The 19,084-nt window shown below is 41.5% G+C and overlaps 1 protein-coding gene and 1 pseudogene across 1 annotated transcript in view; one reads left to right on the top strand and one right to left on the bottom strand.

The window, feature by feature from the left end:
- Positions 1-9,309, bottom strand: part of SUMO1 (small ubiquitin like modifier 1) — a 28,154-nt gene extending 18,845 nt beyond the window's left edge. Inside the window, exon 1 of the mRNA XM_032404532.1 lies at positions 9,152-9,309. Coding sequence (XP_032260423.1) covers positions 9,152-9,163 — 12 coding nt within the window. The 5' untranslated portion in view covers positions 9,164-9,309. The remainder of the gene's footprint in view (positions 1-9,151) is intronic.
- Positions 9,310-11,190: 1,881 nt separating this feature from the next.
- On the top strand, positions 11,191-19,084 carry LOC116630348 (annotated as a pseudogene).

Genomic DNA, 19,084 nt, shown 5'->3' with positions numbered 1-19,084 from the left:
ATACAGAATAGTATGGAACACTAGTTACAAAACAGTGAAAGCATTCATTAAGCACTGGGTCTGGGGACACTAGGTCACCAGAGAAAACAGAATCCCAGAGAGGGCTGGTTGATTTGGCTGCAAAGGATACATAGCCCTAGAACAGAAGAAACTGGTAATGGAAACAAAAGTAAATATATGTATGAGATCAAAGAGAGGAACCAGAAACCTCTAAATTTTCAGGTCTGTGTCATCCAGAGCCTGAATCATGGTAAATGGAATGGTAAAGGAATTTACCAGGCACGAGGCACTATCAACTCTTCCTTCCAAGACATAGAAGGAACAGCCTGAAAATAGAAGATGGCTGGATTTGGAAAGAGAACTAAGCTGGAAAGAACAAAAAACCCAACAAATGTACAAAATTCATGAGAAAAATTTTACTGTGCCATTTCAAAGTCAAAAGAACAAGAACTCTGCTTAGAAGTATTGGCAATCGAAAGAAGGAAGAAAAGAAAGAGAGAGAGAAAGAAAAAGAAAGAAACAAAGAAAAAGAAAGAAAGGGAAGGAAAGAAAGAGAAAAGAAAAAAGCAGCATTGGCAATCAGTATGCTGACAATTTAATCACATGAAGGGAGCATCACACTTAACTACCTCCAATTTGTCAATGACCCAAGCTGTACAAGAATTGTTCATTCTTGGGGGGTAGGGGGAAGAGGCAGGAATCCTGGGGAAATATATATTTACTCTTATTTGATGACATTAACAAATCTTCATTTTTTAAGGTGTGATAACAGTATTGTTAAACAGTATTTTTACTGTTTTTTTACAGTATTTTTAAATGTGTAACAGCATTGTTAAAACAAAAAGTTCTTCTGTTTTAGAGATACATACTGAAACATTTACAGATGAAATGATATAATGTCTGCCATTGCCTTCAAAATATGAGTGGATTGGAGCAGTGTAGATGAAATAAAATAGGCCAGACGATCAGTATATGGGTACAATTACAAACACACATTAAAGTTTTCCATAAAACCTTTCATAGAAAATGCATTCACTCAAAATTTCAAAAAAATCTCTTAACCATAGGTCTGACTAAAATACTTCAGCTTATTTCATTTTATTTCCTAATGAAAAAAGTTCAACATGGGTAAGTAGGATAATTCTAATACTTACATCCATTATTAAAATATACAAAACCCGGGGCGCCTGGGTGGGCTCAGCCGGTTAAGCCTCTGCCTTCGGCTCAGGCTCAGGTCATGATCCCGGGATCCTGGGATCAAGCCCGGAACTGGGCTCCCCGCTCAGCCAGGGTACTGGGATCAAGGCCCACATCAGGCTCCCTGCTCAGCAAGGAGCCTGCTTCTCCCTCCCCCTCTGCCTCTCTCTCAAATAAATAAAATCTTTAAAAATATATATACAAAACCCAAATTACAGTAACATCATCTCCCTCCTATTTCAAAGTATTTACCACAAGTCTAAAACACAAAAATACACACACACTTTCAGTTTCATGCTGCGTATGTTCAAACTTAAGAACAGTACTGGAGATGTGGAATGGAACCAACCAGACTTAGCCCCATAACTTCAAGGTTTAAGTCAAGCTGTCCAGACACCGGATCTTCTGCAAATTTACATTCAACCCTAGAATTGTGGTTAAACACTAGATATACAACTTCTCAGGAACTAAAAATTATAATTGAAAAACCGCACTGGTTGTGTAAAACTACTCTCTGAGCCTAGACTATGGACCTAAGCAAAGCCTGAACAAACTGGCTTGACTGTATACAGAAGTCCCAGCAAACAGGTTTAGAGGTATGGCAGACATTGTTAATTAACTATTCAACATCCTTTCCCCCCTTTTTCCTTACAAAGAGAAGCCTAGATTTGCCCAGCTAAAAAATACAAGCATTTCTCAGCTTCTCTTATGGCCATGTGACATAGTGCCGGCCAATGAGATAAAAGGTGAAAGACTTTTTGTTGGCACATACTTTTCCCCTTTGCTCCATCCCTTTCTCCAGCCTGGAACAAAGGCACAAAGTAACCTCTTTGTGCCCACAGGAGACAGGCATGAGAGTGAAGACATCTGTTATGGATGGGGGAAAAAGGAGTATGAAGGCATTGTGGGGCTGCCTTAATAGACCTGAACTATTTTCTAGACTTCTTGTTCCATGAGAAAAATAAACTGGTTTTCTGTTATTCAGCCCGAAAGAAATCCAAGCAGACACAGAAGGTGCTGTAAATAAGTATCATTTACTTTATATTAAAAACAGAACCTAGAAAACTACCTCAAATGCATCAAAAGCAGAATGGGTAAGTAAATTGTGGTACAGTCATACAGTGGAATGCAATTTAGCAATGCAATTTAACAACATACAACTACACACAATATGGACAAATCTCCAAACAATGCTGAGCAAAATAAGTCATATACAGAAGTACACACCATATGACTCCCATTTATGTAACGCTGTAACATATAAAAACAGGCAAACTAATCTAGTAGTCAGGGCAATGGTTCTTAATCTGAGTACTGGCTGCATGGATGTGTTCAGTTTGTGAAAATTCAGCAAACTGTACATTTATGTGCCTTTTTGATATATATATTAATCTTTGGTAAAACTGTGAAAAATAACTGGGCCTAGATATTGAGAACAGAGTCCAGCAAACAGAACTCCACTTTTCCTTCAGATTCTCATTAGCTCAGTAAAGGCAATCGAATGCAAAAATAATGGTCAAAATAAAAAAGTGTAACAAATATAATGTAATAAACTGAAGTTATGTTGCAGGAATATCCACAATTTAAACTAGTAAGGGAGTGCCTGGCTGGCTGAGTAAGAAGAGCATGCAACTCTTGATCTTGAGGTCATGAGTTCAAGTACCACACTGGGTGTAGAGATTACTTAAAATAAATTAATTGGGGGGGGGCTGGGTGGCTCGGTCATTAAGCGTCTGCCTTCGGCTCAGGTCATGATCCCAGATTCCTGGGACTGAGCCCCGCATCAGGCTCCCTGCTCAGCAGGAAGCCTGCTTCTCCTTCCCTCACTCCCCCTGCTTGTGTTCCTTCTCTGGCTGTCTCTGGCTGTCAAATAAATAAATAAAATCTTTTAAAATAAATTAATTTTCTTAAAAAATTTAACTGTAGGGGCGCCTGGGTGGCTCAGTCGTTAAGTGTCTGCCTTCAGCTCAGGTCATGGTCCCGGGGTCCTGGGATGGAGCCCCGCATCGGGCTCCCTGCTTGTCGGGAAGCCTGCTTCTCCCTCTCTCACTTCCCCTGTTTGTGTTCCCTCTCTCGCTGTCTCTGTCAAATAAATAAATAAAATCTTGGGGCGCCTGGGTGGCTCAGTCGTTAAGCGTCTGCCTTCGGCTCAGGTCATGATCCCAGGGTCCTGGGATCGAGCCCCGCATCAGGCTCTCTGCTCCACGGGAGGCCTGCTTCTCCCTCTCCCACTCCCCCTGCTTGTGTTCCCTCTCTCGCTGTGTCTTTCTCTGTCGAATAAATAAATAAAATCTTTAAATAAATAAATAAATAAATAAAATCTTTAAAAAAAAAAATTTAACTGTAAAAGTAAGATGCTCAGTAACAGGATGTGTGAACGTACCCACATGACTTTTTTTAAAGAAGCAGAGTATCAGAAAACGACCTCCCAAAAATCACTTTACAGAAAATTCTAAAGTGGGATACTAAATCTATCTTAGAGAAAATTATCCATAACAATCCCAATGCCCTAGAAGAAGCAAATGACCTGATCTTAGAGATAAAGTTACCAGATCTACTGCTAATAGAAATAAAGATCAAGAAGGAATGTAGGGGCGCCTGGGTGGCTCAGTCATTAAGCATCTGCCTTCGGCTCAGGTCATGATCCCAGGGTCCTGGGATTGAGCCCCGCATCGGGCTCCCTGCTCCACGGGAAGCCTGCTTCTCCCTCTCCCACTTCCCCTGCTTGTGTTCCTTCTCTCACTGTCTCTCTCTCTGTCAAATGAATAAATAAAATCTTTAAAAAAAAGGACTGTAAAGGGGCGCCTGGGTGGCTCAGCTGGTTAACCATCTGCCTTGGGCTCAGGTCAGGATCCCAGGGTCCTGGGATGGGGCCCCACGTCAGGCTCCCAGCTCAGTGGGGAGCCTGCTTCTCCCTCTCCCGGCTGTCTGTGCTCTCTCTCTCGCTCTCTCTCTCAAAAAAATAAATAAAATCTTAAAAAAAATTAAAAGGAATGTAAAAACATCATGAAAACTACTCCATGACAACCAACCCTTCCTCAATAGCGAAGAAACATCATGGAGGCTGAAAGAGGAGGAGGAAGATACCAGCTGCTTCAAGTTTTTGAGGCAGCTTTCCAATTCTAGGGCCTAGAATGGTGCTTAGTACATATTGCCATTCAATAAATACATGTTAAGTGAATGAATCTGACCACTCATTCCTTCAAAAACTTACTATCTTGTCACTGTGCTGGACACTTTAGGAAAAAAGAATGAATAAAGCCTGATTCCTGACCCTCAAAAGCAGTCTAATGGAGAAAGACACTTAAGTACATAATTGTAACACTATATATACAAGCTGTAATAGAGACATTTTCAGCTTTGCTGGCAGTATCCTAACCAATGAGGTTTATTCCAGGCGAGATTATGGCTAATATAATAGAGACCTTCTAACTGCTAAGGGGGCTAACAGGTATGAAGACATATTTGACAACTGCTTTACAGTTCTGAATTTGAACTATTCAACTAACCTTCATGAGTACTCTAACCATAACAATCATACTCGGTTTTCAAAATACTATTAAATATTGTTTTGGTGACATTTGCAATGTTTTATTATAACCTGTATGTCTGCAACATGCACTAGCAGCACCTCATATACCTATCAGAGAGAAGAGAGACTGTATCCTCTCCTAGGGCACAGAATGCTTACTGTATGTATCACTAACTACATGCTCAAGTCATAGCTACAGTTTACCAATCTTATTATGTGATATAAATAGTAGCATAATTATGAATTTTAATATATATCCAATTCATCATATTCTCCTGCTATCTCAAGCTAACAGTAATATCAGTAAACATCAACAATAAGGAAGATATAAAGAATATTGCAGGGAATAATGCTATCCTGACAGAAGAAATACCATTAATGTGGTAGATTAAAGATAACCATAAATTCTTTGTTACTGTTCCCATTGAGAAATGAAATCTAAATGCCTTTCCCTTGTTGACTATAGTTAATAATACTGTACTGCATATTTGAAAATTGCTAAGAGGTTAGATCTTAAGTTCTCATTACAAGAAAAAAAATTGTAACTGTGTGGTGATGGTTGTTAAATAGACATATTGGGGTGATCAGTTCACAATACACACACAAATATCAAATCATTATGCTGTACATCTGAAGCTAACATGTTATATGTCAATTACCTCCCCAAAATAAATAAATAAATGCCTTTCCCTTGAATTTGGGCTGGTCTTAGTGATCTGCCTGACCAACAGAATGCAGAGGTGACTTCCAAGGCGAGGTCCTAAGGAAGCTTGAGGTTTCCACTTAGGGTTCTCTGGGAACATTCACACTCTTGTGAGCCCTGAGCCACCACAGATCAATACCCTGGAGTCCCTATACTGCACAAAACACATGGCCTCAGAGAGGCCTTGTGACTTTATGAAGAGCCCATCCATTCCAACCCCCAACCATATAATCCCAGCTGAGGCCCCACACACCAAAAAGCAGTGGTAAGTCCAGCCCACAGAGCCCTGCCCAAATTGCAGATATATGAGCAAAATATAAAACTGCTGATTTAAGCCACTAAGTTTTGAGGTAGTTTGTAAGGTACCAACAGATAACCAGAATTACACAATGCTTCCAAATCCTTGACTAAAAGGAAAATAAAAGAAAATCATTTAGACTCTCTCTGAAGTGGGAGTGGGGAGAGTGAACCTGCTCACAACAGATTCAGTTAGCATTTCAAGTAAATCAGTCATCCAATTATTACAAATTAACAGACCTGAATTAAACAGCTGAAGTTCATGCTCCCTTTGATGACTTGGGCATGGGGGAGAAGGGGGGTGGAACACTATAAACCTGAATACAGGGAAGAAGGAAGGGAAAATATTTGTTCAAATTACCCATACCCATTTTGACAGTAAGCTTCTGGTTCTATATAAGTGCTTAGATTTGCTGCAAGGTGAGACCAGGCTAAAGGAGAGCACCCAATGAGATCTATTATTGGTTAAAGGCCAGTCTTTATCCTTTCTGAAGGGTCATGTACCTCTGATGAAAGCTATGGGCCCTTTCTCTCTAAAAGAAAAAATACACGTGTACAAATACTCACAAAACACCATACAATTTCAATGGATTTTCGGCCCTTAGGGTCCATGAATTTTGGGTTTAGAACCTGTTCTAGAGGATTATTCAGTAATGGTTCACAAATCCACTAGATAATGCTGGCATTGTTAGAATTATAAGAAAGTATTTCACTCAAATTCACAAAATAATAATTTTTCACTCATCAATGGAGAATCCAGCAATTTAAGTCTTGTTTGATTTTAATGTCCACCTATTTTTTAACCTAAAATTGTTACTCAACTGCAGTATCTTAGCACCAGACAACAAACTTCTGAGAGGTGCCTCAGAAAAGGCATCCTTCTAAAAAGATCTTGGTTGAAGCTAATATTGCCTCTTGGGCTGTGGTTCAGTCTCATGCTGCTGATATTGCACAGTAATAACTTGAGATTCTTACTCTTGCTCATAAGCCTCTTAAGGGTAAGAGTTCAGCTTCGTACCACTTTAAATCCTTAGCACCCAACACTGATATTGTACTGAGTCTTGATTATTAATAACGATGCTGGTGAAACAGACTAGAGCAACAGTTCTCAAACTTTTTGGTCTCATTACTCTTTTACACTCTTAGAAATTATTTAGAACCCCATAAAGCTTTTGTTAGGTTGGTTATATTTATTGAGGTCTACAGTATCAGACATTGAAACTGAGAAATGTTTTAAGTATTCATTAATTCATTCAAAAATAACAATAAACCCACTATTTATCAGCAGATAACATATTTTTTATTGAAAATGTTTTTGAAAACAAAACTAGCGAGGGACGCCTGGGTGGCTCAGTGGTTGGGCATTTGCCTTCAGCTCAGGTCATGATCCCAGGATTCTGGGATCAAGTCCCACATTGGGCTCCCTGCTCAGTGAGGAGCCTGCTTCTCCTTCTGCTTGCCGCTTCCCCTGCTTGTGCTCACTTGCTCTTTCTCTCTCTCTCTCTCTCTCTCTCTCTGACGAATAAATAAATAAAATCTTAAAAAAAAAAAAAACCTAGCGAGAACAACACTATTTTGCATTTTTGCAAATCTCTTTAATGTCTGGCTTATAAGAGAAAACAGCTGGATTTTTACATCTGTTTCTACATTTCAATCTGTTGTGACATCACAGGTCACGTTAGTGTTTAGAAAACACCAGTGAACATTCATGAAAGGATGACAATGAAAAAGACCAATAATTCCTAGTATTATCATTAAAATAGTTCTGACCTCAAGGACCTTCTAAAAAAGAATCTGAAGAACATCTGACCACCTGTTAGTGTACAAAGTCCGTTATTTCTTCCTTCATGTCTCTCTTAATGACTGGAATTCAAACTGGAGCAATAAATTCTACAATTTAGTTTATAATTCTTTCTGTACATTGCTCTTTCATCAGACTATAGTAAATTTCAACATGCTTCCTAACATCAAAATAAAAGGCTGATGAAACTAAGCATTTACCTCTTCTTTCCTCCCTGGTAACCAAGTAAACAACTATCCAGGGAGATACTTATAATGCCACTTATAATTCCCATACCAATTTAGGAATTAATCTAGACTGTTAGTTAAGAAGATCCATCCAAAACTAATCTAGATTATGATTAAGCTTTAAAAATAAAAATAAAAATATCAGTGTACATTTGCCCAATAGTACAAATCCACAAAAGCCTCACTTGCTCTCACCCAGTGGTACAAAACTGAACCGGGTTAAAAGCCAGGGGAATAACTGTGTTAAATTTAAAAGTTCAAGTACATTATGGAGTTGAATGAAAAACAAATTTTCTAGATAACTATCACTAAACAAGCAAAAGATCCAAAAAGACTTTTAAAAGTCAAAGTCTTCTGAGCAAACAAAACGAAGTCCAGACAAAAACCTTATGAATTAAAAACTAGCTATAAACGCGGTTAACTGAAGAAAAAGGATGAGGAAGAAAAACTTACCAAGCAAAACTGAACACTCCTGATCAAGTGCAAAATCCCAAGTAAAATCTTGATATTAACACTCTGCCATTATAGCTTTCACAGCTTTCTGTGACTATTATGCAACTGCTCTACACACACGCAGTTTTCCTATCCTTTCCCTCAAAAGTATCAGTCAGCTTGAGGTTAAATGCCCAGATGAATGTTTTCTGTTGCTCTGGCAGTTTTGTTCTACTTTGTTTCTTGGTTATTCTGAGCGCTCTCTTACAACTGGAGAGTTGCTGAACCAATCCCGAGTAAGAAATGGGAAAGTACAAGAAAAGAGGCGACAGCTCTGCACCACCACACGGAAAAAGACTCAGCCGAGCAGCGGCGGCCCTGCCCTAGCTGCAATCCGAACAGAAAGCAGAGCTTTTTAGGTTCCCAGCAACACCAGACGTCTCCCGCCCCCACGTCCCCACTCCTGGACTATCTAAACACCGAGACCCAAAAAGTGGAGTCCACCCGCTTTTCAGGGCCAGAGAGTCTCCCGGGCTGGGATTCTCTCCCGTTACATAACTGGGGCCTAGCGCCCTGCTTCTGCAGTCAGTCTCCAGGACAGGGAGACGGACGTGTTCCCCAGGGACCCTCTCAGGGAGGTGGAAGCTAGGCTCTGCACCTGGTCGACCCCGGAAAAAGAAGGGGGAACCACTCGAGGGAGGCCGCAATCAGAGACGCTGGGGCACAGGGGGTGATGAGCAGGCCCGGAGAGGAGCAGGGCGGCTCCCGGAGGCCCGCGGCAGGCCCCGGCGTCTCCGACACTAGTCCACTCCCCTCCCTCTCCGGCCGAGTCCCACCGGCCGCCCCCTCCCCCATTCCGCGCTCCCCTCCCCCGCGTCTCCATCCCGGCCCCAGCCGAGAGGCAGGCGGACCAGCCGAGTAAGGCCTCGGCCACGGCCAAAGCACCGCTCCCAACCCAGTACCTGGTCAGACATGGTGACGGTGGCTTCACCCAGGGTCTCCGCACAGCAGCGGCCTCGGGTAGGCAGAACCTCGCTCCGGGGTTTACAAATCCGTCTATCTTCCCCACAGCACAACACCGCGGCTGGAGGGACTTCCGCTACGCGTTGCGTCACTTCCGCTACGGGTTGGGAGGAGGGATAGGGAAAAGAGGAAAGGCGAGGCGGGAAAACGGGTGGGGGAGCTGCCCGGAGGCGAGAGGGCGCAGGAGCTGCTTTATTGGTGGTCGCTCGAGTGAATTAACAACAGTTTCCTCAGCTCCACCGAGGACTAGACCTTTCGCCTCCGTCCGGAGCCTGTCCTCCAGGGGAAAAGTTCCGCGTCTTAGTGTTTGGAAACATACTAACAGCCGCACTCCTGCCCCTCTGACACCTAGCACGTTTTTGGAAAGCTGAGCTAAGATATTTCTATTGTCTCTTCCTGGCCTTGCTCGTCAACTTCCCCAAGTACACTGGATTGAATACTAGTGCTTTTTACCGTACAGCTAACTTTTGATTAATCGGCCACTCTGCCTAGCACATGACCTTGATTTTTTTTTAAAAAAAGCAAAACAAAACAAAACGATCCCATTGGATACGATCTTGATGGCTACTGATGAAAGAGATTCTTGGGAAAGTTTTAAACCAGTGGGGAGGGGGAGGTAATTCTGACCCTTGAATTAGTTGCTTTAAGTTAAAGAATGATTGTTTATATGACTTCTTTAAAATACAGTGGCCCTGCTAGCATAAGGGTAGAAGATAAGGATTTAGACAAATGAAATAGAATTGAGATTCTGGAAATAATAAACCCTGACACACTGACTAATTTTTTACAAGAATATCAAGACAATTTAATGGTGAAAGAAATTTTTCAACAAATGTTACTGAGACAACTGGATATCCACGTGCAAAACACTGAATTTGGATCACTACCTCACAACATATGAAAAATTAACTTTAATGGACCAAAGGCCTAAATGTAAGTAAGCACCAAAACTATAAAACTCTTAGGAGATGGAGCGCCTAGGTGACTCAGTCAGTTAAGCGAGGGACTCTCGATTTTGCTCAGGTCATGTTCTCAGGGTTGTGACATCAAACCCCATCTTGCCTCTGCGGTCAGCACAGTCCGCTTGAGATTCTCTCTCTCTCTCTCCCTCTGCCCTTCCCACCTGCGCACTCTCTCTAAATAAATAAGTTAATTAAAAAAAAAAAACTCAGGATAAAACATAGGCATGAATCTCCTTGGCCTTTGATTAAGCAATGGATTCTTAGGTATGACACCAAAAACACAAGCAACCAAAGAAAAATAAATAAATTAAACTTCATCAAAATTTAAAACTTCTGTCTTTTGTGTTGAAAAAATCTAAAGAATGAAGAAAATATTTGCAAATAATATATCTGATAAGGATCTAATATTCAGAATACAGAAAGAACTATTACAATTCAATCATAAAAATATAAATAATGCAATTTTTAAATGGGCAAAAGATCTGAATAGGCATTGTTCCTAAGAAAATATGCAAATGGACAAATGGACGTGAAAAACGTTCACCATTATTAGCCATCAGAGAAATGCATATTAAAACTACAGTGAGGGGCACCTGGGTGGCTCAGCCGGTTGAGCTTCCGACTCTTGATTTCAGCTCAGGTCGTGTTCACCAGGTGGTGGGATGAAGCCCCATGTCCGGCTCCCCGCTCAGCAGGCAGTCTGCTTCTCTCTCTCCTCCCCTCCGCCTGCTGGACTGTGCACATGGATGCTGCCTCTCTCTCTCTCTCTCTCTCTCTCTCTCTGAAGTGAATAAATTAAAACACACACACACACAATGAGATACCACTTCATGCCTACTAGAATATCTGTAATCAAAAAGACAGATGACAATAATTGACAAAGATATAGAGAAATTGGAACTTGTATACTGCTAAGTGGAAATATAAAATGCTTTGGACCTTTCCGTGCTACCCAGGGAGAGGTCCCTACAGTGTTGTTTTGCATTCCCATCGTAACTTAAAGGAAAACTTTCACAATGTCCAGAGACATTGATGTCCTGCAAATGAAGGAGGAGGATGTCCTCAAATTCCTTGCAGCAGGAACCCACTTAAGTGGCACCCACCTTGACTTCCAAATGGAACCTACATCTACAAAAGGAAAAGCGATGGTATCTCCATCATAAATCTGAAGAGAATCTGGGAGAAACTTCTGCTGGCAGCTTGTGCCATTGTTGCCATTGAAAAGTCAGCTGATGTCAGGATCATATCATCCAGGAATACTGGCCAGTGAGCTATGCTGAAGTTCGCTGCTGCTACCTGAACCACTCCTATTGCTGGAAGCTTCACTAACCGGATCCAGACAGCCTTCTGGGAGCTGAGACTTACAGTGGCTACTGATCCCAGGGCTGATCACCAGCCTCTCACAGATTCATCTTACGTTAACCTGCCTACCACCGCTCCGTGTAACACAGACTCTCCCCTGCACTATATGGGCCTTGCAACAAGGGAGCTCACTCAGTGGGTCTGCTGTGGTAGATGCTGGCCAGGGAAGTTCTGTGCATGCGTGGCACCATTTCCCATGAACACCCATGGGAGGTCATGCCTGATTTATACTTCTATAGGGTCCTGAAGAGATTGAAAAGGAAGAGCAGGCCACTGCTGAGAAGGCTGTGACCAAGGAGGAATTTCAGCATGAATGGACGGCTCCAGCTCCTAGATTCACTGCTATTCAACCTGAGGTGGCAGACTGGTCTGAAGGCAAGCAGGGGCCCTCGGTGCCTATTCAGCAGTTCCCTCCCGAGGACTGGAGCGCTCAGCCGGCCACTGCAGGGCACCTGGGTGGCTCAGTCTGTTAAGCATCTGCCTTCTGCTCAGGTCATGATCCCAGAGTCCTGGGATTGAACCCCGCATCGGGCTCCCTGCTCAGTGGGGAGCCTGCTTCTTCCTCTCCCTCTGCTGCCCACCCCTGCTTGTGCTCTTTCTGTCTGACAAATAAATAAATAAAATTTAAAAAAGAAAAATTTAGGGGTGCCTGGGTGTCTCAGTCAGTTAAGTGTCTGCCTTCAGCTCAGGTCATGATCTCAGGGTCCTGGAATCGAGCCCCGCATCAGGCTCCTTGCTCCGTGGGAAGCCTGCTTCTCCCTCTCCCACTCCCCCTGCTTGTGTTCCCTCTCGTGCTGTCTCTCTCCCTGTCAAATAAATAAATAAAATCTTTAAAAAAATAAAAATAAAAAATAAATAAAAATTTAAATAAATAAGTAAAAAACATTGACTCACTGAATCATATAGATTTCCTAAATGTTGACACATTTCATTATAAAATTTTAAAAATCATATTATTTTCACAGACTCATCAAAAAATATCGTCAATCATTATTTTTGGACTTATCAGAAAAAAACTTGTATTCATCACTGTCAAATTCACAATGATGAATACAAGTTTTCCAAAATGCTAATTTTTGTGTAAAAGCTCAGATTTTGTCATTGACAACAAATATTGGCAATTGTTTTCTTTGTTAGACTTATTTGTCCATTTTTTTGAGAAATTATCTGCTATATTTCTAAGTCTGAATAATGATTATTGACCTGCCATTTGTTCTATCACTTAAAAACAGTGTTCCTTTTTTTTTTTTAAAGTGGCTAAATCACCTTGTAACTCAATCTTTTGTGTGCTTTTCCTGGAGATAGTCATCTTATGGAGAAGAAATAGCTGTACTTCTTCATTAATAAAATTAGTGTTTTTGTGTCCTACTGCTGCTATAACAAATTTCCACAAACTTAATGGCTTACAACAACACAATTTATCATCTTACAGTTCTGAAGTCAGAAGTCAAGGTGTTGCAGGGCTATGTTCCTTCTGGAGGCTCGAGAGGAGAATTCCTTTTCTTACCTTTTTCAGCTTCAGGAGGCCACCTGCATTTTTTGGTTTGTGGCCCCTTCCTTCATCTCCAAAGCCTGCTGGATCTTTAGCAACTACCTTCCCTCCCCTACACTCTTCCCTCTACCTCTCCTTCTCCTTAGCTTCTGTCTATGGTCACATCTGCTTCTCTGACTCTGACCCTTATATCTCCCTTGTCTAAGAACTCTTGTGATTACATTGAACTATCTAAGTAATCCAGGATAACCACCTCATCTCAAGATCCTTATTCACACCTGCACAATCCTATTTGCCATGGAAGGTAACATATTCAGATTTCCGGGAGTAAGAAGTGGACATCTTGGGGCGTCTGGGTGGTTCAGTCAGTTAAACTTCTGCCTTCGGCTCAGGTCATGATTCCAGGGTCCTGGGATCGAGCCCCACATCGGGCTCCCTGCTCGGCAGGAAGCCTGCTTCTCCCTCTCCCACTCCCCCTGCTTGTGTTCCCTCTCTCGCTGTCTCTCTCTGTCAAATAAATAAATAAAATCTTAAAAAAAAAAAAAAAGAAGTGGACATCTTTAGGGGACCATTGTCCAGCCTACCACAATTAATTTTTTACTGTTTCATCAAGGACATTCTTAGGTGAAGCTAGTTGTTTTTTTTTTTAAGCGCGTCACAGTGAGGAGTACGATGAATGCTAGCAGAGTTGGCATCACTGTCTTGATTCATGCTAAAATGCCAGCAGTTTTATAAACTATGGCTTTGCATTATCAGTGCTAATGTTCACACAGTGAATAAAGCAAATAATATCTAAATATTATTATGAAAATAATTTTGACCTTGCAGGCCTCCTGGAAAGGCCTCAGGTCCTCTGTATCCCACGGACCATATTTTGAGCTAGAGGGAGGGAAGTAAGAGCTTTTCCTGGCCTAGATGAGTGAGAAGAGGAAAAGAGGCAAGCATGACAAATTCTGTATGGTAGAACCATGGTTTGGGAGGGAGGAGCTAGAAAGAAAACACCAGAAAGGAAAGTAAGGGACCATTCACAGAAAATCTAGTAAACTATATTAGGAAATTTGGACTTAATCCTGATATGCATAGGGTTGGACGTGGAGGGGCAAGGGGGACATAAAGTGTTTTTAATCAGGGAAAGTGAGAATACAAGATTGCAGTGTGGAAAAGCAAGACAATAAGAGGGAGGGAAAGAAGAGAATGAGAGGGAAGTAAGTTAGGAAGCTGCAGCAGTAATCCAAAAGAAAAAAAGAGAATGACAGGGAATTAGACTGATGGTAGTAGGGCTGGAAATGAAGATGATACAATCAGCAAGTTTGGGTAATTGATTGGATTCTGACTTGAGTAACCTGACATGGTGATATCATTTTAAGATTTGATACGGGGCGCCTGGATGGCTCAGTCGTTAAGCGTCTGCCTTCGGCTCAGGTCGTGATCCCGGGATCCTGGGATCGAGCCCCGCATTGGGCTCCCTGCTCAGCGGGAAGCCTGCTTCTCCCTCTCCCCCTCCCCCGCTTGTGTTCCCTTTCTCGCTGTGTCTCTCTCTGTCAAATAAATAAAATCTTTAAATAAATAAATAAATAAATAAATAAATAAAATTGCAACTCCTGGGGCGCCTGGGTGGCTCAGTTGGCTAAGTGACAACTCTTGGTTTTGGCTCAGGTCATGATCTTAGGGTTGTGGTCTCAGGATCATGAGATCAAACCCTGCGTGAGGCTCTGCACTCAGCGTGGAGTCTGCTTGAGATTCTCTCTCTCTCTCTTTCAGATAAATAAATCTTAAAAAAAAATAAAACACAGAAAAGAAAAGAAAACCTTGGAGAAGAGGAGCAGATTTGCAAAGAAAAAATTGGTAAGTTTTTGTTTGTTTGTTTTTAAGATTTTATTTATTTATTTGACAGAGAGATAGAGAGAGAGCACAAGTAGGCAAAGCGGCAGGCAGAGGGAGAGGGAGAAGCAGGTTCTCTGCTGAGCAGGGAGCCCCACGCAGGGCTCGATCCCAGGACCTGGGATCATGACCTGAACCGAAGGCAGACACTTAACCAACTGAGCCACCCAGGTGCCCCAAAAATGGTAAGTTTTAAATGTAAGTGTGCAGTGCCCAGCATCACCCAAGGAAAGATGTCCAGGAAGCAGTTGATATGATTTGGAGCACTGAGAGAATTCTGGGCTGAAGTTAAGAGATTTGGAATCACTGACATATAAATGTTGTTGGGGCACCTGGTGGCTCAGTCAGTTGGGTGCCCAACTCTTGGTTTTGGCTCAGGTCATCATCTAGAGGTCATGGGATCAAGCCCCACATCGGGCTCCATGCTCAGCAGGGAGTCTACATAGGGTTCTCTCTCTCCCTCTCTCTCTGCCCCTCCCCCTTCTCGTGTGCACACACTCTCTCTCTAAAAGTATATATATATATGTATGTATATATATGTGTGTATATATATGTATAATAAATGTTGATGATAATTGTTAACACTTATTGAGCGGCAGATGCTCTTCCAAGTACTATATATTTATTATTTCACTTAGTCTTATAAAGTAATAAAACTATCCTCATCTCATAGATGAAAATACAGAGACAAGAGAGATTGAATTCCCCCAAGTGATGGAGTCAGTATTTGAACTCCAGTTCCTTCAGTGATTTACAACAGGTAGAAAGGACAGAAGAAATGCTCCCTGTAGGATACCCATCAAAATCAACTGAACCTCTGAGAGTTAGATGAATGCCCTTGGGAGTTTATTCCTCTTGTTTTTTTCCTCACTCCTAACCTCTAGAATCACAGCCAGAGTAAACCACAATTATTGCCAGAAGTGTCTTACATTTCTCAGGTGTGGTATGGCAATAAGAGAGTGGCTTGGATTTAAGATCTCAGAGGTGGAGAAATTCTTGGTGATAACATGGACTAGGGTATGGCCATGGAAGTGTGAGGTTGAAGTCTCAGAAATGAGCAGATAAAGGAATAGAATATTAGATATAGAATATACCTATATTATTCTATATAAATATAGAATAATAGTTTCTATCACATAGAAACTGATTTCACGGGGTGCCTGGGTGGCTCAGTCAGTTAAGCATCTGCCTTTGGCTCAGGTCATGATTCCAGGGTCCTGGGGTTGAGCCCCACATCGGACTCCCTGCTCAGTGGGGAGTCTGCTTCTCCCTCTCCCTCTGCCTCTCCCCACTGCTTGTGCTCTCTCACTCACTCTCTCTCTCTCAAATAAATTAATAAAATCGAAAGGAAGAAAGGAAGAAAGAAACTGACTTCACTCAAGATGACTGCAGGGCCTGGAGTGTAGGGAAGCCAACTGAACCAGTGAATGAGTTTGGCAGATGGCAGTAAAGAGGAAGAACAAGTTTTTAAACTCAATGGAGGAGGGGCACCTGGGTGGCTCAGTCGTTAAGCGTCTGCCTTCGGCTCAGGTCGTGATCATGGGGTCCTGGGATCGAGTCCCGCATCGGGCTCCCTGCTCGGCGGGGAGTCTGCTTCTCCCTCTCCCACTCCCCCTGCTTGTGTTCCCTCTCTCGCTGTGTCTCTCTCTGTCAAATAAATAAAATCTTTAAAAAAATAAATAAATAAATAAACTCAATGGAGGAATGGTGTTCTCACAGTCATATTGGAAAGACTGAGGAACACAAAGAACTTGGACCAATTTTCTACCATTTCTCAAACAAGATTCTTGGAAAAATTAAAATTAAACATGACCTGCACATCTGTTATGCAGCTACGCCTTCGTATCACTGGCTCTTTATCTCTCCTCTCATTCTCTTCCCCCATAAAGAATCACAACAGGTTTTTCCTGCATTAACATGGCAGTATGGGTGAAGTAGAATTCCTCAGTTGTGTTAATTAATGGACAAACTAGCCAAGAACAAACTCCTGAGTTCAGGGATAAACAACTTCTTTGCTGTCTGAACGATTTAAGCCCTGTCTGTAGGAGCCATTAGTAGAACATTTTTAAGAGCTGGAGAAAGCAGAAAAAGTAAAAGTAAGGAAGGGTAGAAAATAGCAAAGAGAGTTGTCTTTGTTCAAAAGAGGTGGTACCACCAACTTTTGCTTCAGGTGCCATTCAAAAGCAAAGTAACAAAAAGTGGAAACATTTTCCATCTCTTGGCAGATCCTCCAACAGGCTTAGAAGAACTTCAACTATCCTGATTTTTAAAATAATTCCCCTATTAGAATATCAGTAGCTCTCAAGAAGAGGCCCTTTCAATTAAACTATATGTGCAATTAACATATGGTCTTCTATTAATAGAACTGTACATATAATTAGAAACTAGTGCAGCCTGCAACCCCACACTCATATTTTCTCGTTGGGAAAAGAAGTCGGAGGAGGAGGAGGAGGAGGAGGAGGAGGAAAGAAAAAAGTTAAAGAAAAATTGGGTCAAAGGGGAATATATAGAATGAAAACGCTGACTTCTTACTGTGATACTTTTCCACTTGATTTTGAGAGTCAAATGTAACTTACATGCTCTTTGGAATGGTAGTTTTTGGACCTGACCTATTTTCTATTCCGATTTCAAATGTATATTGTATATAGTTCAGCAAATATGTAAAAATACTTTGTTAAAATATTGACTAAAGTCAGAGTAAATTTTTCTGGAAATCAAAAGGAAAATAGACCATTCAGATGAAAAGAATAGATGAACATATCAATTGATTCTCCTTCTATCCCTCCCCCCAGTCATGCTCACTCTCTCTCGCTCGCTCTCTCAAATAATTAAATAAAGTCTTTTTTTTTTTTTAATTTTTAGGGGCTCCTGAGTGGCTCAGTCGTTAAGTGTCTGCCTTCGGCTCAGGTCATGATCCCAGAGTCCTGGGATCGAGCCCCGCATCGTGCTCCCTGCTCTGCAGGAAGCCTGCTTCTCCCTCAGCTTGTGTTCCCTCTCTTGCTGTCTCTCTCTCTGTCAAATAAATAAATAAAATCTAAAAAAAAAAAATGTTAAAAGGGACGACTGGGTGGCTGAGTCAGTTAAGCATCTGCCTTCAGCTCAGGTCATGATCCCAGACTCCTGGGATCGGGTCCCACATCAGGCTCCTTGCTCAGTGGGGAGCCTGCTTCTCCCTCTGCCTGCCACTCCCTCTGCTTGTGCGCTCTCTCTCTCTCTCTCTCTCTCAAATAAATAAATAAAATCTTTAAAAAATGTTTTTAATTAAAAAAGTAACATATCTTATTATTCCCTCTTCAAAAAAAACCCAGCTCATCCCAAATTGTATATGAAATCAATGGTCTAGCCATTAGTGAATTATTTCATTTCTTTTAAAGATTTTATTTATTTATTTGAGAGAGAGAGAGAGCACGAATTGGGGGGGATGGACAGAGGGAGAGGCAGACTCCCTGCCGATGGGGGCTCGATCCCAGGACCCTGAGTGAGATCATGACCTGAGCTGAAGGCAGTCACTTAACTGACTGAGCCACCCAGGTGTCCTAGTGAATTATTTCAAAGACAGTAACCTGATTATACATCTTTAACAGGATATAATCTAGGGACAAAAAGTGTAAATTTTAAATGAGTTTAATATTAATAATAATATTAGTATTGTTATTATGAAGCTATTATATATCAAGTATAGAACAAAGCATATAAATATTTTAAATCTGTAGAATCAATAAGATGCTCCCTTTTTATTTTTGATACAGCTTGTTTGTACCTTCTCTATTTTTTCTTGAACAGTCTTATCAGATGTGTATTAATTTTACTAGTCGTTTAAAAAAAACCACTTTTACTTTCTTAATTCTCTATATTGTAGGTTTACTGCTATTTTTTCTGCTTTTATGCCGTTTTCTTCTGCTTTTTTTTTTTAAAGATATTATTTATTTGACAAAGAGGGACACAGTGAAAGAGGGAACACAAGCAGGCGGAGTGGGAGAGGGAGAAGCAGGCTTCCCGCTGAGCAGGGAGCCCGATGCGGGCCGATCCCAGGAACCTGGGATTATGACCTGAGCTGAAAGCAGATGCTCAACGACTGAGCCACCCAGGCACCCCTTCTTCTGCTTTTTTGCTTTTAATTTGTTTTTGTTTTTTTTTAGCTTTTTGAGGTTAATACTGAGATCACTGATTTTTAA

Source organism: Phoca vitulina, unplaced genomic scaffold, assembly GCF_004348235.1.
Source record: "Phoca vitulina isolate PV1807 unplaced genomic scaffold, GSC_HSeal_1.0 scaffold1, whole genome shotgun sequence".
Taxonomy (NCBI): Eukaryota; Metazoa; Chordata; class Mammalia; order Carnivora; family Phocidae; genus Phoca; species Phoca vitulina.
The sequence above is the reverse complement of the archived record's forward strand: the minus strand, read 5'-3'. Positions and strand labels throughout refer to the sequence as shown.